Source organism: Elgaria multicarinata, chromosome 2 (genome assembly GCF_023053635.1).
Source record: "Elgaria multicarinata webbii isolate HBS135686 ecotype San Diego chromosome 2, rElgMul1.1.pri, whole genome shotgun sequence".
Classification (NCBI taxonomy): Eukaryota; Metazoa; Chordata; class Lepidosauria; order Squamata; family Anguidae; genus Elgaria; species Elgaria multicarinata.
Window position 1 is genome coordinate 177,155,700 of NC_086172.1, and position 25,468 is coordinate 177,181,167.

General features: G+C 45.4%; 2 protein-coding genes across 2 annotated transcripts in view; both read left to right on the forward strand.

The window, feature by feature from the left end:
• The first annotated feature begins 751 nt into the window (after positions 1–751).
• Positions 752–13,740, forward strand: TBPL2 (TATA-box binding protein like 2). The gene is made up of 7 exons (XM_063118223.1): positions 752–802; positions 2,964–3,355; positions 7,164–7,251; positions 9,787–9,878; positions 10,724–10,891; positions 12,001–12,095; positions 13,661–13,740. Exons 1-7 carry the CDS (start codon positions 752–754, stop codon positions 13,738–13,740), a joined length of 966 nt encoding a protein of 321 aa, XP_062974293.1.
• Positions 13,741–17,621: 3,881 nt separating this feature from the next.
• Positions 17,622–25,468, forward strand: part of ATG14 (autophagy related 14) — a 30,022-nt gene continuing 22,175 nt past the window's right edge. The window contains exon 1 of the mRNA XM_063118504.1: positions 17,622–17,848. Coding sequence (XP_062974574.1) covers positions 17,622–17,848 — 227 coding nt within the window. The remainder of the gene's footprint in view (positions 17,849–25,468) is intronic.

Sequence of the window (25,468 nt, forward strand, 5' to 3'; positions counted from 1 at the left end):
CCTGCTGCCATGATCCTGTTTTGCTTTTACTTTTCTCCCTGCTCTATAAGGGGTTGCTTATTATCATACTAATCACTATAGATTAAACTGCTGTTATAGGCAGCTCCTGGAACTCTTAAATATCAACACTCCCAGTTTCAAGCTAGTTTCAAGCCTCTTTTAACTATCTGGCTCCCCTCTGAGGAATGCTGGAAATTGCGGTTCTGTAAGGATACAATTCTTACAAGTCCCAGAATTCCCCAGCCAGCCACAGGGAATGCTGGGACTTTTTTCTGGCTAAATATGCATAGGATTGCATCCTAATAGGGGTTTTAAACAATACCTCCCAGGCTGTACTGGAGAGGACCTTGCCTTTGAATCCTGTTTAACATTAGAGCATACATGTATGACTTTAGTCGATTCCCCACCATCAAATGGAAGTCAGTTGTGTACTGTGGTGTAGGAGCAACACAGATTTTTCTAGAAAATCCTAATGAATGGGTTTTACCTTCTCGCTCTGGTTAACTTTCAAGCATTGTCAGGAGAATCCTCCAGGTGGCTTTTGTTTGCTTCTTACCTAATTAGGTTCTTCAACCAGGTGTATTGATTTACTTTAATACCTCCAGATGGAAAGACGATGTCTGAGTTACAATTTCTAGGTTCTTTCTGCTCCAAAAGGACTTTTGGGGGGGGGATTTGCTTAGCTCAATGACTGAAGTGGAAGCAGTGTCAATGTGTTCTTCTGCTATATTATGAAGCAGAGGACTGCGCCATGGACGGGGAATTCTCGTTGGAAAGTTACCTTGATCAGTGCACAAGCCAGGTAAATTTAAGGATGCTGGATTTAGTCAACTCTGAGAGGGCTTTAGAGAAGTTGGTTTTCTATCTCTAGTGTTGTCAGGAGGACTCAAGGAATAATTGTATGTCCTCCTGATCAGAGCCTCAGCTATCGTGCGGTATCAAAATGCAATAAACACATACATTAAATTAAATACTGCCCTTCGTAATCAGAGTGCTAGCTGCTGTTTACTGTGGAACTCACAAGACTCACAGTTATACTAAAGGAACAGGTTGAGCAAATGTCTTATTGCCGTATTTATTTTGCTTCATTCTGGTTACACTGTTTTCTGTAGCACTTCTGCTTATTATAATGTTTAGCATTTATACAGGCCTAAGTAAGGTGGGTCTGTGTAATTATTCCCAAATTGCAGATGTGAGACTGCAGCTAAGAGATAGTGAGTTTTCGGTCTATGGAGTCAACAGAGAGAGGAGAGATTTGAATTCGTGGCCCACGGCGCCATCATCACACTGACTGCGCGCTTGCTTTCATGAAGGCATGATAGCAGGAGACAGGACAGCACTCTTCAAATACTTGAAAGTATTTGTCATACAGAGGAGGGCCAGGATCTCTTCTCGATCCTCCCAGAGTGCAGGACACGGAATAACGGGCTCAAATTAAAAGGAAGCCAGATTCCAGCTGGACATCAGGAAAAACTTCCTGACTGTTAGAGCAGTACGACAATGGAACCAGTGACCTAGGGAGGTTGTGGGCTCTCCCACACTAGAGGCCTTCAAGAGGCAGCTGGACAACCATCTGTCAGGGATGCTTTAGGGTGGATTCCTGCATTGAGCAGGGGGTTGGACTCGGTGGCCTTGTAGGCCCCTTCCAACTCTGCTATTCTATGATTCTTTCTAATTGTTCCAAGTGTGTTAGGCTTGTCTTTGCTCTTCTCTCCATAATTCTCTGAATTAGGCCATTGGTATTCCTGTTATAAAGATCAGAAAGATGGTGAGGTACCTCCGATCATCAAGTAAATTTCCTGGTTCAGCAATTCATCATATTGCAATCTTAAATCAGTTTACGTGGATGTAAATCCAGCTATGTTCAGTAGGGCTTAGTCCCCAGTAAGCATCAAGCAAGACTTGGCAAGGAGAAGCAAGGTAGAACTCTGGAGATGAGAGCACACGGAAGGCATGAAGCTTGAACCTCAACCTCTAAACAGGATGAGGCAACTTGAGCCTGTAACTTTCTGTAACTTCGAGCCCATTATTCCATGTCTTGCATTCCGGGATGATCGAGAAGAGATCCTGGCCCTCCTCTGTGTGACAACAACTCAGTGAACAGGGAAATTGAACTTTGCATATGTTCAGAAGCACATGTCAGTAATGCTTACTTCAAGTGTTCCAGGGCTAAAGGTGCAATCTTAAGCATGTTTAGACAGAGAAAAGGTCTACAACTCCCAGCATGCCTGAGCCAACCATGTTGGCTCAGGCATGCTGGGAAATGGAGGCGTTTTCTCTGTCTAAACATGCATAGGATTGTACCTTAAACTTCTCCATGGAGCCCCTGCCTGTGACCCGTACTGAGAGTCCACTAGTAAACTGTTTAAAGATGCTGATATTACCATTAAAAAAACCAAGGTTTTTTTGCCGGGGGTGGTGGTAATATTAGATCTCTACTATTCTATACTTCAGCTACTCACTGTTGCAATAAACGGGGCCCTGTGAGAAAGCCGCGTTGTTGCTAGGGTTCTTCTCCGTGAGCCCCTGACAAAGGAAGTGAGGCAGGTGGCTACCAGGAGGAGGGCCTTCTCTGCTGTGGCACCCCGGCTGTGGAATGAGCTCCCTAAGGAAGTTCGCCTGGCACCTACACTATATTCGTTCAGATGCCAGGTGAAGACCTTTTTAGTCTCCCAGTATTTTAACAGTCTATAAATTAATTTTAACTTTGCTGTTTTAAATTTGTATTTTAAAATTGTATTTTTGCATTGCTGCTATTTTGCATTGTGCTTTTATATTGTATTTTTTGTTATGGTTTTATACTGTTGTTTTATACTTTGAATGGTCTTAATTTTGTGAACCGCCCAGAGAGCTTCGGCTATTGGGCGGTATAGAAATGCAATCAATCAATCAATCAATCAATGGGATCCATAAACACTAAGTAACAAATGTTTTTCTCCCCCTGTTTGGCTGTTGTTGTGAAGGATGACTTCCCATCAACCAGCCTGCAAAGGTACACTCCCATGAGTCCCTTTGGGACGGATTTGCCAATTTCCTCAACTCCAGATGCATCATTTAGTTCTCAGCTTGACCAAACAAAAGATTTCTCTTCGGTAGACCTCAGCTTCCTGCCGGATGACTTTTGCCAGGATGACAAAGATGGCGGCAGCGTGCTGGGAGGTCAGCTTGGCTCTCAGCTGGGAACGCAAGACAGCGGAGTGTTCTTTGATGACGGAGACCTGTCCCAACAAAGGGATGAAAATGCAACTGAGCCGTTGCCTGAGTCATCTGGGGCTCGTCCCCCCATGACCCCGATGACTCCTATGACCCCGATAACCCCCTCTTCAGAAGGTTCTGGCATCGTTCCACAGTTACAGTAAGTCAAGCCAAAGGTTGGTTGGTCCGTTGCATTTGAATACCCGGTCCTAAGTCTGTGTCAAGGGGACACTCTCTCTCCCTAGCACAGCCTTCCTCAACCTGGGGCGCTCCAGATGTGTTGGACTGCATCTCCCAGAATGCCCCAGTGAACTGGCTGGGGCATTCTGGGAGTTGTAGTCCAACACATCTGGAGCGCCCCAGGTTGAGGAAGGCTGCCCTAGCACATCTGTTTAAGGGTAATGGAACTTCTAGTACCACATTACTGGAAATGGGGCAAAACAGGTTCATGGAACAGTATCTTTTTCAGCAAGAGAGGAGGGGCCAAGCTGCACATTGAGACTGTAGACCCATGTGTAAATCCTGGAGTGCTGTCATATCAATACCAAAGGACACCATCCTGATCCCAAACGTTATTTCATATCTATATGAAGCCATTGGGAGTGGTCATCAGGAGATTTGGGGCAAGGTGTCACCAGTAGGCTGATGACACCCAGCTCTATTTCTCTGTGACAACTGAATCGGGAGAGGCCGTGCATGTTCTGGATGCAGTTATGCCTTGGATGAGGGCCAATAAACTGAAGTTGAATCCTTGTGGGTTGGTGGTTCCCAGGTCCTGGAATTGGGGTGTTTGCCTGTTCTGGATGGGGTTGCTCTCCCTCTGAAGGAGCAGGTCTATAGTTTGGGGGTGTTCCTGGAGGCCCAGGTGACCTTGGTGGTCTAGAGTACCCATTATCAACTTCGGTTGGTATGCCAACTACAGCCATTCCTGGATAGGGATAGCCTAGCCAAGGTCATTCATGTACTGGTAACCTCACGACTAGACTACTGTAATGCGCTCTACGTGGGGCTACCCATGTGTGTGGTTCGGAAGCTGCAGCTAGTGTGGAACGCAGCAGCTAGGATGCTCACAGGGACACCTAGCTCTGCTCATATAAAACCTGTGTTAAAAGAACCACACTGGCTGCCTGTTAGCTACTGAACCACATGCAAGTTCATGTTGTTATCCTATAAAGCCCTAAACAACTTGGGACCAGCATACGTAGCAGTCCGCCTTCCGTTATATACACCCAGACCGCAGTTACGATCCTCAGAGGAGGTCCTACTGGCCATTCTGAGACGAACGGAATGTCGCCATGATGAAGAACCTCTATGCCGGGGCCTTCTCTGTAGTGGCACCCACCCTCTGGAGAACCTTCCCTCATGCAGTTCGGGAGGCAAAAAATGTAACATCCTTTAAACGCCTCCTGAAAGTGTACCTTTTCACACAGGCTTTCCCTGGGCTGTAAGTTATCAGATTTTATATTGCGTTTGTAAACATTTAACGTTTCAAATTTGTTGTATATTTTATGGCTTTAATTGGGCACTACACAGAGAGCCTCGGCTATTGGGCTGTATAAAAATGTAATAAATAAATAAATTCAGTGGGGTGGGTGAATGGGGGTGCAATTTAAAACACAGCATGGATACCTCACAGGACCACCTAACCCTCCCCCCGCCCACCCGGCTTTGTCCCATTCTCTTCCCCTCTTGTTAAACCAATAAAATGTCCAACCAGGAGCTGCAGCGAGATTTCTAAATGTGAAGGGATGGGACAAAGCAATGGACCCAGCGTTGAAGGGGAGGCAAGGACAGTCTGCATCCATGCACAGTCTTCATCACTTCCCCGAGCACCAAATGTCTAGGATTACTCCACAATTAAAGGACGCAGACAAGCTAGAGCGGGTTCAGAGGAGGGCAACCAGGATGATCTGGAAACAAAGCCCTATGAAGAGAGACTGAAAGAACTGGGCATGTTGAGCCTGGAGAAGAGAAGATGGAGGGGAGACATGATAGCACTCTTCAGATACTTGAAAGGCTGTCACACAGAGGAGGGCCAGGATCTCTTCTTGATCCTCCCAGAGTGCAGGACACTGAATAACGGGCTCAAGTTAAAGCAAGCCAGATTCCAGCTGGACATCAGGAAAAGCTTCCTGACTGTCAGAGCAGTACGACAATGGAATCAGTTACCTAGGGAGGTTGTGGGCTCTTGCACACTAGAGGCCTTCAAGAGGCAGCTGGACAACCCTCTGTCAGGGATGCTTTAGGGTGGATTCCTGCATTGAGCAGGGGGTTGGACTCGATGGCCTTGTAGGCCCCTTCCAACTCTATTGCTATTCTATGATTCTATGAAATCTTCTAACAACCTTCTGGGGCTTAAACACGATTGCCCTGCTTTTCTTTGAACCCCATGCTTCAGATTTTTGCAAACTAGCAATGCTTTGTGAGATTTCACAAAGCCAAATGAATAGGCGGGTGGTCTTGAGGGGGGCAGAAATGAAGCTAAATGCTGGATATTTCTCTCTGCAAGATGAATGCAATGTTTCCTGGGGCTTGTCTTTATGCCTTGTTTACCCCGACATAGTTGCGCATATTCTCATTTTAGGACACACGAGTCAGCCGTCCATTCGCAGTAACATCGCATTTTAACTGTGACAATGTGCATATTTGTATCAGCGATTTACCGTGATTTTTCGATCATGTCCAATTTGCTCTGCATTATGGTTATGTCTCGTTGGGGGAGTTAAACCGCATTTTGACAGGTGGGCGGAGCTTTGAGGGTAGGAGAATGTGATTGGCTGGTTTCCCCTTTTCCCACCTATCAGCTGGCGCTTTTTTCCACGCCGTTTTTAGGTTGAACACTCTGATCCTACGGAGCTCTGCATAAACAAAGAGGCAGAAATGCGCTTCCAGAGAGCTTCGGTTATTGGGCGGTATAAAAATGTAATAAATAAATAAATTCCTCCTCTGCAGCCTCGTTCCTTCCCCCACCCACCCCACTCCGGTTTTGCTGTTATATCAATCTGCGGAGCGCCGCATATAAACTATATCACTTCACTCGTCTCCATAGCATCGCATATCCCATAATGCGACAATGCGCACGTGCGCATTTACAACTGCACTACAAAAAAAAATTACTGGAGATAAATCGTTGTTGCTGCTGCAGTGTGACGCTCGTTACCTAGATTCAAATCAACGAAAAATCAGGTTTATATTTAATGAGGAGCCATCCCGCTGTCGTACAGACGAGGGCCTGAACTTTTTGTAGCTTTCTGACAATTCCAACGCTTGCTGCAATGTTCCCATGACCCTCTTCCAGTGGGAAATAGGGCGGTGTAAATTCTTCCTGTGCCCAAGTACTGAAAGGTACAACAGGCAGCAATGAATCATACTGTGCTCTGTTTTACTTCCGCTGTTGTGCTGCCTCCTCAATGAGATCCCTAAGCGCGTCATATGGCTTGGGTCCAGGTTATTTGAAAGACCGTATTCTCCCTTATAAGCCTGCCCATGCTTTAAGATCTTCTGGAGAAGCCCTTTTTTCAGTTCCACCATCTTCACAGGCATGCTTGGTGGGAACATGGGAGACGGCCTTCTCGGTGGCTGCTCCGGTGCTCTGGAACTCTCTTCCCGGGGAAGCTAGACTGGCTCCCTCCTTGATGGGCTTTCGGAAGCAGGCTAAAACTTGTTTGTTCCAGCAGGCCTTTGGAGAGCAATTTGGTCCTCCATCTATGTTAATGACTTATATTTTTGTAGTGTATTTTAAACTATTATTATTATTATTATTATTATTATTATTATTATTATTATTTTATTTTTACATTTCTTTTCCTATGTTTTAAAATGTATGTTTTAAACTTTGTAATACCGCCTTGAGGCCCAGTATTGAGCAAAAGGCGGGATACAAATAAATATAATAATAATAATAATAATAATAATAATAATAATAATAATAACAATTTTTTAAAAACCCTTTTCTCTTGTTCTCCCAGGAACATAGTGGCCACTGTAAACCTGGCTTGCAAACTGGACCTCAAGAATATTGCTCTTCATGCCAGAAATGCAGAATACAATCCAAAGGTAAGCAGCACTGGCCTTTTCTTTGAGCAGTGTAGCCGCTTATGAAGAGGAAATACATTGCCAAAAAAAAAAAGAAGGCAGAGATTTGAGGGCGCGCCTCTCCCTATATATGCCCGCCTGAAACTTGAGATGTGTTGGAGAAGCCCTCCTCCGCATGCCACCAACGTGAGACATATGCTATGCTGGGACGTGGGAGAGGGCCTTCTCTGTGGTGGCACCCCGGCTGTGGAATGCCCTCCCCTTGGAGGCCCGACCAGCACTGGAGCCTGCCTCATTTCAGCCCCAAGTTAAGACATGGCGTTTTAACAAAGCCTTTGATGGCTCAATTCACCAAGCTTGCCCATAGTTTCACTTGGTTTTACTGCTTTTAAATTCGATACTGATTTTAGCTTGATTCGTGATTTAATTTGTTTTTAGCTGTGTATTTATTGTTTTATGTTTGTTTGATTTGTATCTGTACACCGCCCTGAGATCCCAGTGATATCAAGCGGGATACCAATGTTTTAATAAATATGTGTAGATGGACATCTAGAAATTACTATAATTTAAATAGAAATCCAGTATATTTCACCATTGTGTGGAAGACTGTGACCAGGTGATCAGGAAAAAGTGGACATCAGGAAAAACTTCCTGACTGTTAGAGTAGTACGACAATGGAACCAGTTACCTAGGGAGGTTGCGGGCTCTCCCACACTAGAGGCCTTCAAGAGGCAGCTGGACAACCATCTGTCAGGGATGCTTTAGGGTGGATTCCTGCATTGAGCAGGGGGTTGGACTCGATGGCCTTGTAGACCTGTTCCAACTCTACTATTCTATTATTCTATGATCTGTGTGCCTGCCTCTTCAATCTGCTATTCAGGTGCTCATGGTTGATGGACAACAGTTTTTGTGGTTCTCTATCTTTACATCGGAATTGACTAAAAGAGCCCCCTTAAAACAGAGGAGGACTGTCCTCTGCAAAAGAGGGCACATGGCCATACTGCCTCTAATGAGTTTCCTCCCTTTTTCTGGGCTGCCTCCTTTCAAGATTCTGGTTAGGCCCAGACTTGTAGAACTTTAGACATGGAGCCACCTGAGGTGCCTCTGGGCTGCTGTCTGTTCCAAGAGGGCTACCTCCAAATGTACCTGTTCTAAATAGGCATCATCATCATCATCCCATAGCTGGTGACAACCTTCATTCTGAAGGTGCTTCCACGCTAGATGTTTAGAGCTTCTCCACATGGGGCTTATATCATGTGATCAAGACTGGTTACTCATGGAAGTTTTCAGGTTCTTTAGAATAATAGAATCATAGAATAGCAGAGTTGGAAGGGGCCTACAAGGCCATCGAGTCCAACCCCCTGCTCAATGCAGGAATCCACCCTAAAGCATCCCTGACAGATGGCTGTCCAGCTGCCTCTTGAAGGCCTCTAGTGTGGGAGAGCCCACAACCTCCCTAGGTAACTGGTTCCATTGTTGTACTGCTCTAACAGTCAGGAAGTTTTTCCTGATGTCCAGCCGGAATCTGGCTTCCTTTAACTTGAACCCGTTATTCCGTGTCCTGCACTCTGGGAGGATCGAGAAGAGATCCTGGCCCTCCTCTGTGTGACAACCTTTTAAGTATTTGAAGAGTGCTATCATGTCTCCCCTCCATCTTCTCTTCTCCAGGCTAAACATGCCCAGTTCTTTCAGTCTCTCTTCATAGGGCTTTGTTTCCAGACCCCTGATCATCCTGGTTGCCCTCCACTGAACATGCTCCAGCTTGTCTGTGTCCTTCTTGAACTGTGGAGCCCAGAACTGGACACAATACTCTAGATGAGGCCTAATCAGGGCCAAATAGACGGTGATGACATCGTCAACCTCCGGGGTTGTTCCCACAGTTTATGACCTTTATCCCGCTTTCAAAAAGATTGGAGATAACATGATAAGGGATGTTAATTCCATCTATTGGCTGTGTGGAATGACGGTGTTGCGCTATAATCACAGCACCATCTAGTGGCTGTAAAATGAAACATATCAAACTTGCCAAAGAAGGACTGTCCTTGATTCAAACGAAATGTCCGCCCGTGTAAAGGAGCTCATCTTAATCCCGCAAAGAATCTGGAAGCAGGAAGCCTTGGATAGCTCCTTTAGAGTTCTATTTGATTCTGACTGAAAGACAGAGAGGATTCACGGCCCCACTGTCATCGGAGCCAGCATCCGCTGCCTTCACACTCTATAGTTATATTGACCTTCAATTTCACAATACCTACTCTAAAAATCAGACATTTGCATGAGTGATAATGGATTTTACCCTTGGGAATAATATCTTTAAATAACAACAACACTAAAGTTCATCCATCTTAAAATATTTATGTTTTCTTTCACAAGTGGAGACCCTTGAAAGATGTAAGTTTTTCCCTCGTTGAGAAATTTTCTTGCAGTCCATTGGAAGCCGTTCCAAACTCAAAAAAAATCCAAGAGCTTACATTTGTTGGTTTTAAGAATAAATTGTATATGATCAAAGTTGTTTACTCAAGGTAGTAATCTCTCCCTGCTCCCTCCCATGAACTTTAGAGGTTTGCTGCTGTCATCATGAGAATCAGAGAGCCAAGAACGACAGCCCTTATATTTAGTTCCGGCAAAATGGTCTGCACGGGAGCAAAAAGGTAGGACTACCTGGCATTACTGTGAACCCAGAAAAAATGTAGCACACGGGCCTCTTCCTCCTGATGATCAGGGAGCGGGGAATCGACTTCTATATTGCTAAAAACAAACAAAAAAACCACTTTTGGGAACAAGATTGATCCAGAACAGGCTTACAAGAATGATCAATAGATAATCTGGCTAGATTATCATCAAACCTGGGCTGTTCACACAACATGCTAACCCATGATCAGCAGTTGAGTGTTCATTGCTGTTGGACTGTGGGTTAGTGTGTTGTTTGAGCCCAAGTCATTTTCTGGAGGTTGCCTTGTATTTTATATATTATGGTTTTATACTTTTGTTTTGAATTGTCTTAAATTTGTAAACCGCCCAGAGAGCTTCAGCTAAATGCAATCAATCAATCAATCAAAAAACAAACCATGCAGTGTGACTTGTTAACCACCCTGAACAAACCAACAACAAACCATGGGTTCCCGAGGTGGCTTAATTGAGAAAAATAAGACAGAATGGTTGACAAGTCAGCCTGTGAAAAATGTTCAGAGTTCTGATAACACGATAGCCTGAGGTTCAACAATAACCCACGGTTCAACAACAACCCACAGTTCAACAACAACCCAGAGTCTATGACTGAGTATGGGTTAGTGTGTTGTGTGAATGCGCCCACTGTATGCAGAGTTAGACTGCTTATATCCCATGACTGGTATCCCCTTGAATAGCGGCTAAATTAAGCCACAGTGGGCTGTTGGGTCATGCGAACAGTTCCTATGTTCTGATGTTCCTAATTCATAGCCCTGCTTAACGCTCTGCTGTCTGGCTTTTTGTTCTTACCCTTTGTGCGAATCTGCAGTGAAGAACAGTCACGCCTGGCAGCCAGGAAGTATGCGCGTGTGGTGCAGAAACTCGGGTTCCCTGCGAAATTCCTGGACTTCAAAATACAGAACATGGTGGGCAGTTGTGATGTGAGGTTTCCCATCCGGCTGGAAGGTTTGGTCCTAACGCATCAGCAGTTCAGCAGGTAGGTCTGTCCCCGCCTTAACCGTGGAGGAAATCAAGAGACAGGACACAGCTTTGCCAGATATTAATGGACGAGAACTTCTCATCACCCCTGACCGTTGCTGCTACTGGCAGTGGATGAAGAAAGTTGAAAAGCTCCATCCCACGAGCGTTTTATTGCACGCTCGTTACTGGGCGCTCACGGATTCCTCGCAGGTCGCTCACATGAATTCATCCACCTCTCGTGCCCCTTCTGGCCTTCCTTGCGCTGCAAGAAAAACGACGAAATGTTTTTTAAACCAGAAGTTGCCGCTCTCTCCTGCTGTGTGTGGGAGAAGCCGCGCGTTCACAAACAAGCGACTGAAGGGCTCCCATGCACCTTGTTTACTTCCTGTCTGAAAACCGGAAGTAACTGTGTGTCCACGGAGAAGCGACAGTAGCCAGCGTGTCTTCCAAGGAGTGATAGAGCTTATTGTCTAAGCACACCTGGGGACTCAAGGTTGGGAAAGGCACGCTGCAGGAAATGAAAAGAAGCATTTCCGTTCATAGCGTGGAGACATTTTTAAAATGGCCTTCATTGCTGCTGAATTGTGAAACACTGCGTCCTCTGGTCTCACGGCTAAAAAAACAACCACCAGCTTTCTAGTCTTCAGACGCTTTTTGCCTCTTGTAAGCAAAGATGCAATTAATCAATTGAATTTGCAGCCCTTCTACCATGATTCTGCTACTCAGCTACTGTATAAACTCTCTTGAGATATTCAAATGGTCTAAGAGGGTGAATAATGTCCTCTTTGTATGCAGGGGATCAGACCCATTAAAGGAGCAGAGAATATACAAGCCAAGGTGAAGGGCTACATGTGGTGCTTAAAAGCAGCGTAAGCCCAAAAGCCACACAACAGGCCCCGTTCAGACAACACGCTAAACCACAAAATGGTTAAGGGAATGCATTAACCTTAATGCATTCCCTTAACCATTTTGTGGTTCAGCAGCATGGTTTAGCGTGTTGTCTGAACCAGGCCAAAATGACATTTAAGAAATCCTCTGCGAAAATCACCTGCTAACTTTGCAGCCAATAAACTTTGTGCGTTTCAGTTCTTTGCCAAGCCAGGTAATTTTGTGTTTTAATTGCAGCTATGAACCGGAACTGTTTCCTGGCCTTATTTATAGAATGGTCAAACCGAGGATCGTATTGCTTATTTTTGTGTCTGGAAAAGTTGTATTAACTGGTAAGTGATGGCTTTACTTCGCTGCACAGTCTTTAGCTCTTAAGTCATTCTTTTTTGTGTGAAGAGCTTCGGCTATTGGGTGGTATAAAAATGTAATAAATAAATAAAAATAAAGAAGAAAAAAGACTTCAGTCTGATGGGAACAACTCCAGGGCCAGCCCTGATAAAACACCGGGGATCTCTAAAGCAAATGAAGTCCAACCTCCAGATGTTGCTGGACTCCAACTTCCATCATCCTTGCCCATTGGCTATGCTGGCTGGGGCTGATGGGAATTGGAGTGCAACAACGTCTGGAGGGCACTACCACAAGATGTAGTGATGGCCACCAATCTGGATGGCTTTAAAAAGGGCTTGGATAAATTCCTGGAAGCGAAGGCTCTCCATGGCTACTAGCCCTGATGGTTGTGTGCTATCTCTAGTATTCGAGGCAGTAAACCTGTTTGCACCAGTTGCTGGGGAACATGGGTGGGAGGGTGCTGTTGCACCATGTCCTGCTTGTTCATCCCTGGCCGATGGCTGGTTGGTCCCTGTGTGAACAGAGTGCTGGACTAGATGGACCCTTGGTCTGATCCAGCATCAGGGCTCTTCTTATGTTCAATGCACATTCATGTCTCTGACAGCACAACCCTATACATGTCTACTCAAAAGTAAGTCCCACTTAGGTTTCTCCATTCCCTCTTTAAAACCAACCAATTTGGTGGCCATCACTATATCTTGTGATAGTTTTGGAATTCCATAGATTTGGATTATGGGCATTGCAGTCATAGAATCGTAGAGTCCAACCCCCTGCTCAATGCAGGAATCCACCTTAAAGCATCCCTGGAAGATGGCTGTCCAGCTGCCTCTAAAATGCCTCTAGTGTGGGAGAGCCACAACCTCCCTAGGTAACTGGTTCCATTGTTGTACTGCTCCAAGAGTCAGGAAATTTTTTCTGATGTCCAGCTGGAATCTGGCTTCCTTTAACTTGAGCCCGTTATTCCGTGTCCTGCACTCTGGGCTGATCGAGAAGAGATCCTGGCCCTCCTACATGTGGCAATATTTCAAGTCCTTGAAGAGTGCTGTCATGTCTCCCCTCCATCTTCTCCTCTCCAGGTTCGACATGCCCAGTTCTTTCAGTCTCTCCTCATAGGGCTTTGTCCAAAATATCTGGAGTACACCAGGTTGGGGAAAGCCGTTATAACTTATTGTTCTGATAAGAGAACCTTTCTTTGGCACGCGGGGTGGGGTGGGGGCAGTGACTCTCTTTCTGCCTCTCTTGTACAGAAGTGTTGTGCCAGGTGCAGGTTTTTGGGCAAGGCATGAGTCCATCTTCTCACTGCTACTGATACCAGCTGTTCTTCCTCCTCCTCTTCCTCCTCCTCTTTGCTCCCACTTCCTTGCTTAACAGGCAGAGAGCCATGGAGCAAGCAGGCAGTGGTACCTCCTGCTCCTCACTGTTGTCTGGGTCAGAGCCAGAGGCAAGAAAAGAAGCCGGGAGTCCTTACTTTCGGTGCCAGCCATGCACACACGCCATAAGAACTCTCGTGAATGTTATCAATGCTAATTCTTAAACCATCTTTTCCTAGGTGCCAAAGACCGTTCTGAAATATATGAAGCGTTTGAAAACATCTATCCAATCTTGAAGGGTTTCAAGAAAGCTTCTTAATCTTTGTGTGTGGCAGATTATCGAGATCAGATAGGTGTGTAATGTAAATGTTTCATCACGTCTTAAGCACCAAGTACACATTCTCAGACCTCAAATTGGTGATTGATGGACGCTTTTTGTGTCTCGGTCTGTTTTATCGTATTCTTCTTGTTGTGAATTGTTTAAACAGAGCAGAATTCTTTAAATATATCAGAAGCAGGAAACCAGCTAGGGGGAAGGAGTTGACCATTAGATGACAATGGAGTTAAGGGAATACTAAAGGACGATAGGGAAATTGCAGAGAAGCTGAATGAATTCTTTGCCTCAGTGTTCACTGCAGAAGATACAGGACAGATGCCTGGGCCTGAACTGATGTTTTCAGGAAGGGAGTCTGAGGAACTGAGGCAAATAGTGGTGACAAAATATGAAGTTCTCAACCTTATTGACAAACTGAAAGCAAATCACCAGACCCAGATGGCGTCCATCCTAGAGTTCTCAAAGAACTCAAATATGAAATTGCGGTCCTCCTCACAAAAAATGTGAAACACGTCCCTAAGCTCAGCCTCTGTACCAGAGGACTGGAAGATGGCCAATGTAACACCAATGTTCAAAAAGGGATCCAGGAGGGCATCTGGAAGAAATTTCAAACCGCTTAGCTTGACGTCTGTTCCAGGTAAATTGGTTGAAAGCATTATTAAAGACAAAATTAGTAAGCATATAGAAGGGCAGGTCCTGCTGAAGAAGAATCAGCAAAGGCAAGTCCTGTCTTTCTAATCTACTAGAATTCTCTTAGTGTCAACAAACATGTAGACCAGGGTGATCCGGTGAACATTGTTTACTTGGACTTTCAAAAGGCTTTTGATAAAGTCCCCCACCAAAGACTCCTGAACAAACTTATTAGACATGGAATAAGAGGAGAGGTCCTCTTATGGATCAGTAACTGGTTAGAGAACAGAAAACAGAGTAGGAATAAATGGTCAATTCTCCCGAGGAAGTAAATAGTGGAGTCCCACAGGGATCGGACCAATTCTTTTCAACTTATTCATAAATGATCTGGAATTAGGAGTGAACAGTGAAGTGGCCACGTTTGACGATGACACCAAATTATTTAAGGTTGTTAAAACACAAAGGGATTGTGAAGAGCTACAAAGGGATCTCTCCAAGCAGGGAGAGTGGGCATCCAAATGGCAGATGCGGTTCAATGGAAGCAAGTGTAAGGTGGCGCACGTTGGGGCAAAAAAACCCCCAACTTCAAGTATAACCTGATGGGATCTGAGCTGGTGGTGACCAGACAAGAAAGAGGTCTTCGGATTGTGGTGGACAGATGGATGAAAATGTCCACCCAGTGTGCGGCCGCTGTAAAGAAGGCAAACTCCATGTTAGGCATTATAAGAAAAGGAATTGAGAATGAAACGGCCAGTATCGTACTGCCCTTATACAAATCTATGGTGCGACCACACTTAGAATGCTGTGTACAGTTCTGGTCACCACACCTAAAAAGGATATTATAGAGCTGGGAAAAGTGGAGAAAAGGGCAACTAAAATGATTAAGGGGCTGGAGCATCTCCCCTATGAGGGAAGGTGACATCAACTGGGATTGTTTAGCTTGAAAAAAAGGAGGCTTAAGGGGAGACGTGATAGAAGTGTACAAAATTATGCATGTTATAGAGAATGTGGGCAGGGAGACATTTTTCTCCCTCTCTCAAAATACTAGAACCCAATGGGGTCATCCCATGAAGCTGATTGGTGGGAGATCCAGGACCAATAAAAGGAAGAACTTCTTCACACAGCGCACAGTCAAATTATGGAACTCACCACCAGAAGATGTAGTGATGGCCACCAATTTGGATGGCTTCAAAAGGGGGTTGGATAAATTCCTGGAGGCAAAGGCTCTCAATGGCTACTAGCCTTGATGGTTGTGTGCTATCTCCAGTATTCGAGGCAGTAAGCCTGTGTGCACCAGTTGCTGGGGAACATGGATGGGAGGGTGCTGTTGCACCATGTCCTGCTTGTTGTTCCCTGGCCGATGGCTGGTTGGCCCCTGTGTGAACAGAGTGCTGGACTTGATGGACCCTTGGTCCAATCCAGCATGGCATTTCTTATGTTCTTGATGCGTTTTGAACAGAATTGTTCATATGTGTGAAATACAAAAAACATTCTGTTCAAATATTTTAGGGGTTTAGGTTAGCGTCTTAAGAACATAAGAAGAGCCATGCTGTATCACACTATCTAGTCCAGCACTCTGTTCACACAGTGGCCAGCCAGCCGTCGGCCAGGGGTGAAAAAGCAGGACATGACTGTAACAGCACCCTCCCACCCATGTTCCCCAGCTACTGTATTATTATTATTTATTTATATAGCACCATCAATGTACATGCACAGAGGATCTTGAAATGCTATACAGTAGATTTAAATATTATATGTTCTCAATTCAATAACTTATGTTTGTCTAAAATAGAGAAACTACGCAATTTATAGTTTTTTTAGTGATATTTAGACATGTTGCTGTCTAATTACTTATTGATTTTTAAAAAAAATCATGGACACTGTAATTCTTGTCAGTGCTAGGTTAAGATGTTAAGCCTACTGTTCTATTGCACCTGGTTTGGTTTTGAGTAAATACAGTTAGCATGACAATTTAAAGTGTATATAGAGGCTAAAATTTGAATTACTAATTGCAGGGAACAATATCATGATAGTTTTAGTTTGTTAGAGTCCAAAGTGCCTCTCAATATAGAAGTATTACTTTATGATGAAAAGTGGCCTTTTATATAAAATTATTTTAATGAAAAAGAATTTTTATAACATTTTAACGATAAACAAATTTAAAATTTCATAAATAATATAGTAAAACATAACTTTATGAAGACCTAGCGAGCAAGCCCACTTATGCACAACCCAGTGTGCAAGCTTTTATGTCTAGCAGATCTCCTCTACAGGTTAGTTGCCTTTTCAACAAAGGTTGGGGGGGGCGGGGAGTGAGGAAAGAACAAGGTTGCTGGAGGTGGCGGAGGCGACTCTGGGACACAGTATGTTCTTCAACATCCCCTGAATTGAACAAGAGTTCTGCTGAACTGAAAAGCTTGCTCATTGGTGTGTGTATTTGACCCTATCTTTTCTTGCCCCTGCCTCCCTGCTATTCTTTATCGTAATGACGGTTTCTTTTCCTTTACATTTCCTCGTACTGTCCTCCTTACAAATATTACACACACTCTGTGGAGGCCTTGGACAACAACCTCCATCGCCCCCAGCCAGCATGCTTACAGTGGGTAGAATCAGGCTTTCCACGACTAGGCGCCCGGAGGCGGCCTTGGACTACCACCCCCATCGTCCCCAGCCACCACGCTTTCCACGACTGAGCGCCCTGCGGAGGCCTTGAACTACCATCCCCATCGCCCGCAGCCACCACGCTTCCAACGACTGAGCGCCCTGCGGAGGCCTTGGACTACCACCCCCATCGTCCCCAGCCACCACGCTTCCAACGACTGAGCGCCCTGCGGAGGCCTTGGACTACAACCCCCATCGCCCCCAGGCACCATGCTTTCCACGACTGAGCGCCCTGCGGAGGCCTTGGACTACCACCCCCATCGCCCCCAGCCAGCATGCTTCCAGGCGGTAGAATCAGGCTCCCCCCATCGGGCGCCCTGCGGAGGCCTTGGGCTAACAACCCCCAAGCTGGCTGGGGAGGATGGGGGTTGTAGTCCACGGCCTCCGCAGGGCGCCCGAAAGGCGGCAGTAGAACGCCTGCCCAGGACTGGGCGTGCCCCCTCCAGCCCCGCCCCCTGGCGCGTCACCCCTGGCTTAGCCCCGCCCCTCCGCCCTGCTTGTTGTTTTTCCCATCATGCCCCTGATGGAAAACAAAGTCCCACGTGACAGCCGGGCGCCGCGAGCCCGTCCGCAACATGGCGTCTCCCAGGGGCGGCGGTTGGTCGGGCCCAGGCCGGCGCCGGCCGCCCCCCGGCGCAGTAGCGGCGGTGGCGGCCGAGGGCGCGGAGCCCGCCGGGGCCGAGGGCCTGTACGTGGCCGTGGAGCGCTGCCCGCTCTGCAACACCACGCGCCGCCGCCTCACCTGCGCCAAGTGCGTCCGCGGCGGAGACTTCGTCTTCTTCGACGGCCGCGACTCGGAGCGGTGGGTGCCGGGGGAAGGCGGGCGGGAGGACGGGGGCCGGGCTGAGGCCTTGGGGAAGCTTCCCTTCGTCCCACCGAGGCTCTGAGGCGGGGCTGGGGATCGTTGAACGTTCCCCCAAATGCCCGTGTGGGTGTGTGAGAGAGAGAGAGACTCTGCACATGCTCAGAGGCACACACCACTAGGACCTCCCACGTTTTGGTGCCGACTCCACAAAGGTCCAGGGCTAAACCTGGCTATCCAGGTTTTCCCTCCCTCCCAACGCCTTTTACTTTTGTGTCTTTTTTCTTTTTAGGTTGTAAGCCAGTGGACAGGGACTGCTTTCAGAAATATCTTTGTAAACCGCTTTGAGGTCTTTTTTGGCTAAATGGCTGGATAAAAATGCTGTGATAATAATATCTGGTCCACCTGCTCCCTTACTCTTTTTTGTTATTGTTGGTATCATCATCGTTATTATTACATTTATATCCTGCTTCCCTCTCTCAAAATACTAGAACCCAATGGGGTCATCCCATGAAGCTGATTGGTGGGAGATTCAGGAAAAATAAAAGGAAGGACTTTTTCACACAGCGTATAGTTAAATTATGGAACTCACTGCCACAAGATGCAGTGATGGCCACCAATCTGGATGGCTTTAAAAAGGGGTTGGATAAATTCCTGGAGGTGAAGGCTTTCAATGGCTACTAGCCCTGATGGTTGTGTGCTACCTCCAGTATTTGAGGCAGTAAGCCTGTGTGCACCAGTTGCTGGGGAACATGGGTGAGAGGGTGCTGTTGCATCGTGTCCTGCTTTGTTGGTCTCTGGCCAACGGCTGGTTGGCCACTATGTGAAAGAGTGCTGGACTTGATGGACCCTTGGTCCGATCCAGTCCAGCATGGCATTTATGTTCTCGATGTGTTTTGAACAGAATTGTTCAGACGTGTGAAATACAAAAACATTCTGTTCAAATACTTTAGGGGTTTGGGTTAGCATCTTGAAATGCTATACAGTACGTTTAAGTATTATGTGTTCTCAGTTCAATAATTTATTTTTGTCTAAAATAGAGAAACTACACAATTTATAGTTTAGTGATATTTAGACATGTTGCTATCTAATTACTTATTGACATGAACTCCAGGCAGCTTACATGAACCTCCTTTTCTCCATTTTATCCTCACAACAACCCTGTGAGGTAGGTTAGGTTAAGAGTCAGTGACTGGCCCAAAGTCACCCAGGGTTCTTCATGGCTGAGTGGGTATTAGAACCCGGATCTCCTGAGTCCCAGTCCAACATCCAGTTACACTGCACTGACTGTCTATACCAACAGTTATTAGCTTTAGGGCATAATCCTGTGGCCTTGTTTAGACGGCATGCCCCAGCCAGTCTAAATGTGCATAGAATTGCACCCAAAGTTTGTTTCGGGATAGGTGTTCCTTGGAAAAACCAAAGCTGCAAATGCTAGCACGTGGAGATATAAAAGCATTTTTTAAACCCTGCTGATTTGGAGAGCAGCTTTTATTGTGATTGTATCCTCTTCTGTCTCCATTTGGTTAAGGTTCCCAAATAGAATTTATAACTGATCCGCCATAGGTTACTTCTTCTCCCTGTGTGTTTTGTGGAATATGTGGCCTGATTCATTATTCACGTTCACCCTGCAAAGCTTGGGAATGTGGGCTCTGACTTCTGTTCTCTTTAAGTGTTTCTTCTAGGAGCCAAAATCATCCCCAGCAGAGTCCTCAATGGAAGACTGGGCACCTTTTTCTTTCTCACTATATCAAATACTATGTTCATTATTTGCCTCTGAGTTTAATTAATTTTTTAAGAGTGCAAGCCTATGCATGTTAGGCAGAAATAAGTCCTACATTCTCCCTACATCTGCTGGGGAATGCTGGGATTTGTCAGACTTATTTCTGTCTAAATATACATAGTATTGTATGCTTAAATAAAATGCTTAAATAATATTGTCCATCTTGTAACAGTTACAAGATGGGGAATATTTGGCTCAGCAATACTACAAACGAGAAGGATCTTGGAATTGTTGTAGATCACAAGCTGAATATGAGCCAGCAGGTTTATGTGGCTGCAAAAAAAGCAAATGCTATTTTGGACTGCCTTAATAGAAGTATAGTTTCCAAATCGCGCAAGGTACTGGTTCCCCTTTATTCGGTCCTGGTTAAGCCTCATCTTGAGTATTGCGTCTAGTTCTGGGCTCCACACTTCAAGAAGGATGCAGACAAGCTGGAGCGTGTTCAGAGGAGGGCAACCAGGATGATCAGGGGTCTGGAAACAAAGCCCTATGAAGAGAGACTGAAAGAACTGGGGATGTTTAGCCTGGAGAAGAGAAGATTGAGGGGAGACATGATAGCACTCTTCAAACACTTGAAAGGTTGTCACACAGAGGAGGGCCAGGATCTCTTCTTGATCCACCCAGAGTGCAGGACAAGGAATAAAAGGACAAGGATATCAGGAAAAACTTCCTGACTGTTAGAGCAGTATGTCAATGGAACCAGTTACCTAGGGAGGTGGTGGGCTCTCCCACACTAGAGGCCTTCAAGAGGCAGCTGGACAACCCTCTGTCAGGGATGCTTTAGGGTGGATTCCTGCATTGAGCAGGGGGTTGGACTCGATGGCCTTATAGGCCCGTTCCAACTCTACTATTCTATGACTGGCCCCTTAGCATTGTGACTTGTTGGTACCATCTCCACTGAGATGAAAAATGGTAGGGATTCTATGTCTCAGTAGAGCCTAGTAGCTGTAGTTTGTAAACTTTGCAAATGGCTTTTATTGGGCTTGTTGTGCCCTTTTGCTGGTATTGTGACCCTTCTGCTACTAGATTTTTTGAACAGCTATGTCTAATCCTTTGCATGTTTACTCAGAAATAAGTTGGGGGCAGAGATCAGTTGTAGACGACATGTATTGTATGCAGAAGTTCCCAGGTTCACCCCTAGCATCTCCAGTTAAAAAGATCTAGTAGCACTCTGTCTGAGACCCTGAAAAGACACTACCACTTAGGAGTAGACACTTAGGAGTAGACATCATTGATCTGACATGCCATAAGAACTCAGATGTTCATGGGTTTCATAGTGAGCTCTATGGAGCTTATACCCAAAAAGTATGCATGGGCTTGCTCTTAGTACGTGGTTGTCATTCCTGCTTCTTAACCGTATGCTTCATAGCCCTCCAGGTTGCATGTTCCTTAATAGGATTTAAACGTGTCCTCCTTATTAGTCTCCTAAATTACACTTCATCCTGAAATGCAGTGTGTGCTTCAGTAAATATCCTTCCTATTCCGTGTGTGTGATGAAGTTTGAACTTGGTTAACATTTAATTAGCAATGAATCAGTGTGGCAGGAAGTTCTACAGTCAATAAAAAACAGACGTGTCCTCTTACACTTGATTTGTGCAATGTGTTTTTAGTATTGCAGCATAGTTACGGGAACAACATCAGGGAACTGGGAGAATTATTTCCAGGAGGTAACAAGATGAGTGTTGTGTCATGGCTAAAGAGTGTGAGTAGGGAAGACAAGTTTGCATCAACCAGGAACAGCATAGGTGGCCTTCTGCAGGCCCTCTGCAAAATGGGGTGTGTGATAATACTGAACAAGCTGGAGCATGTTCAGAGGAGGGCAACCAGGATGATCGGGGGTCTGGAAACAAAACCCTATGAAGAGAGACTGAAAGAACTGGGCATGTTTAGCCTGGAGAAGAGAAGATTGAGGGGAGACATGATAGCACTCTTCAAGGACTTGAAAGGTTGTCACACAGAGGAGGGCCAGGATCTCTTCTCGATCCTCCCAGAGTGCAGGACACGGAATAACGGGCTCAAGTTAAAGGAAGCCAGATTCCGGCTGGACATCAGGAAAAACTTCCTGACTGTTAGAGCAGTACGACAATGGAACCAGTTACCTAGGGAGGTTGTGGGCTCTCCCACACTAGAGGCCTTCAAGAGGCAGCTGGACAACCCTCTGTCAGGGATGCTTTAGGGTGGATTCCTGCATTGAGCAGGGGGTTGGACTCGATGGCCTTGTAGGCCCCTTCCAACTCTGCTATTCTATGATTCTATGAAATCTAACAACCTTCTGGGGCTTGTTGAGGTTGTGGGCTCTTGATTCTATGGGCTTTTGATTCTATGATTCTATGAAATCTTCTAACAACCTTCTGGGGCTTCTGGAGGTTGTGGGCTCTTGCACACTAGAGGCCTTCAAGAGGCAGCTGGACAACCCTCTGTCAGGGATGCTTTAGGGTGGATTCCTGCATTGAGCAGGGGGGTTGGACTCCATGGCCTTATAGGTCCCTTCCCACTCTACTCTTCTATGATTCTATGACTTACTTGACTGGGCTTTTGTAAAGCTTACTGTGTTTTGTTTGTTTCACTTGTAACAAATATTTTTTATCTACCTCTCTGGCTGTCCACAGGCCTTCAACACAGCTGACAATAAGTGAAAATTAATACATTGTAACCTAGTGATGTTCTATGAAAGCTTTGTGGTAGATAATGATGGGAAATGTTGGGAGTGGTGGTGCAGGTTGTTTCAGTTTCTGGAACACAGTATCTGTGAACCACTTTGAACACTTGAAGTGTGCTATATAAACACTGCTTATCACTATTAAGAACAACAACAAAATCTTGGCAGTCATTAACTTCTTGGAGATGCATTTCATAAATCCAGTATATCTTTGGTAGCAAGTCTTTAATTTGTACAGGAGGGCTGCCAGAGCTAAGCACCTGGTCAGTATCAGTTTCCTGGAGGGTCACTTTCTGTCCCCCAGAGCAGCCTGCTGGGAAATCCTGTTGGCACAGGTGCCGCTCTCTCCGTGATCCCTTCAAGCTTCTGGGATAACAACGAGAGGGGGGCGGGAAAGCCATCCTTATGGGCCTGCATTTGGCCTAAGGCCTGTTGTTGGGCCACTGCTTATTCTAACCAATGTGCGGCACAGTGCTTTGCACGTTCGGTGGGTCTTATTCCCTACTTCGCATCCTTGGGATTGCAGCCTTAGTTTTTCTACTCCAAGTTCATTAGGCTTGGAAAAGTTGAGATATCAAAATTCAGCTGTTTCTTGTTCGTCTGGTCTCAAACCTTCTACAAATCCTTTGAGAGCCTTTGAGCTCCCCCTGCCCCTTTTTGGAATTGTTTGCTGAAGTCTAATTGTACTGCCTGTACCCTCTTACATACACAGGCAGTTTTTTCATCAAATGCCACTTATACTAAACATATATATATATTCCTTAGTTATGATCATACCCTGCCTTTTCCTGTAAATTGCCTCAAGGTTGCTGAAGCACATTCATAAAACATAACAATTAGCTGTTTCTTTTTCATATTTACTCAGAGGTAAGCACCGCTTTGCTCAATGGGCTTACTCCCAAAAGTGAGCGTGCGTAGGTTTGTGCAATCCTGTGTACATTTATTTGGGAGTGAGACCCGTTGAACATTGTGGAGTTTACTTGCATAGGCTTGGACTGCCCAAAGCATTATAGAAAATTACTACTGTCCTTCGTCATGCAAATTTTTAATAGTAGGTGGTGTGAACAGGTTAAAAATTTCAGCCAGTTAATTATCCTGCTGATCAGAGAGCCTGTGTTGAGGAATGGCAGGGAGGTGTGACCACCTTCAGTAAACAGAAACCCTGCATCATGGCTTTTGCGCAGTTTCTGTGATGGTTGTGTCAGGCATTTGTATGAAAGTCCAGCAAACAAGTGCAGTACCTGTTACGTCACATGTTTTCAATCCATTCTTCTTTCAGACTATATATATTCCTGCTGTTGAGGTAGTGTGGGATTGGTCATTGGGTTAAATCATGCAATAGAGCCAGGAGATTGTCATCACTTTAAAAGACCAGTAAGGGCCCAACCCCATCGATTCCTGTGCCCTGCTGGGCTGAAGTCAGCAGGGTGGGAAGAGCGGCAGAGACAATCTTCGCTCTTCGCTTCCCTGTCCTCCATCTTTGCTGATTTTCACTAGACAAGCTTTTCAGCCCATCTAGAGAGGGTGCTTTGGACTGGGAAGGGAGGAGGCTAGAGGAAGCTCAGGATCCGTTGTATCCTGGCCTTTGGTCTCTTCCCCTCCCCCTGTGACACCCCTTTTTCTCCTCCTCCAGGATCACTTTTCAGACCTTGGGGTTCAGCCAGCACAGCTCTTTCTGCCCTGGCTGTAAGGGGGCGGGGTATGGAGGAACTGAACCTCTGACTCCCCCTTCCAAAGTCAGACCCCTGATATTTTCCCCCCAAGAACGCCTGTGGCCTCTGAGACACTCTCCCATGGACCGTATGGTTGCGCTCTCCACTACTTTGCCTAGGGGGCACTTCTAACATTTGGATGTATATTGGAATTGGAATGATTTCATATGTAGTAGAACCTTTTGTGATTTCCCAAACATCTGAGAGCTGCAGCACAATTTCTTCCTGAATTAAAAATCAAAGCATTCCTTTCTCTTCCACAGTCTAAAATTAAACCTAATTGTGCGTATAAGAGCAGGAATTCCCCACTCCTATATTTTTGCATAACTCACTGTTCTAGACATGCCTTTGAATTGGAAGAAGGCAAGCCTGGAGCAGGGGCTCAGGCAGACCCCTCTGGGAGTTGGGCATTCCTATCGTTCATCTGCCTTAAGTGCAGTTGGACTGTTCCATCAGATCAGATGCAAGGATGCAGCAGACATGACCCATCCGCAGTGAAGGCTGATTGGAAGGAAACAAAGCCAGAGCACTGACTCATGCAGGGACGTAGTAGGCATCCTCTTTTTTGTAGCAGGATTCTTCAGGTTCACAGGAGCACTGAACAATGTAACAGATTATGTTACGTAATGTGTGTGACATTAATGTTTCCCATGTTTTGTTTTATTTATTTATTTATTTATTTATTACATTTCTATACCGCCCAATAGCCGGAGCTCTCTGGGCGGTTCACAAAAATTAAAAACATTCAAAGTATAAAACAAACAGTATAAAACCATAATATAAAATACAATATATTTTCCATGTTTTGGAATTATTTATATTTTCCATGAGATAAGAAGAGCCCTGTTGGATCAAATCAAAGGCTTATCTCGTCCATCATCCTGTTTTTCACAGTGGCCAACCAGATATCTGTAAGAGGCTTACAAGTTGAGGCCATTATACCTCTTAATTCTGGAAGTACTATAGAGCTAATATGACTAGTAACCTTTTACAGCCCAATCCTCCATGAATTTATCCAACCCCCTTTTAAAACCGTCCAAATTGGCAGCCATCACCACATCTTGTGGTAGCGAATTCCGTAGTTTGGATATGCACTGTATGAAGAAGTACTTGTCTCTGAATCTCCCACAACATGGGATGACTCCAGGTTCTGTTATTATGGGACAGGAGAAAAGTGTTTCTCTAGTCCAATGCTGATTTGACTTCCGAACAGTTTTGGGCTTGAAATATATGGATGGAACCCATAAATACTAGTCCAGGGGTACAGAGGGTCGGGGGGAGTTATTGAATACCACTGAATTGGGGAAATTTCGTAGCAAATTAGATAAAGGAAATTAAGCCTATTTTCATATCAAAAAACGCCCACGTGTAATGCTCGAAGTGTCTGATCTTTTATTTGAGTTTTTAAAAGTTGGTTTTGAGGGTTGTTTCCTATTTTACAAGGAAGAAATAACAAAGAGGGCAGA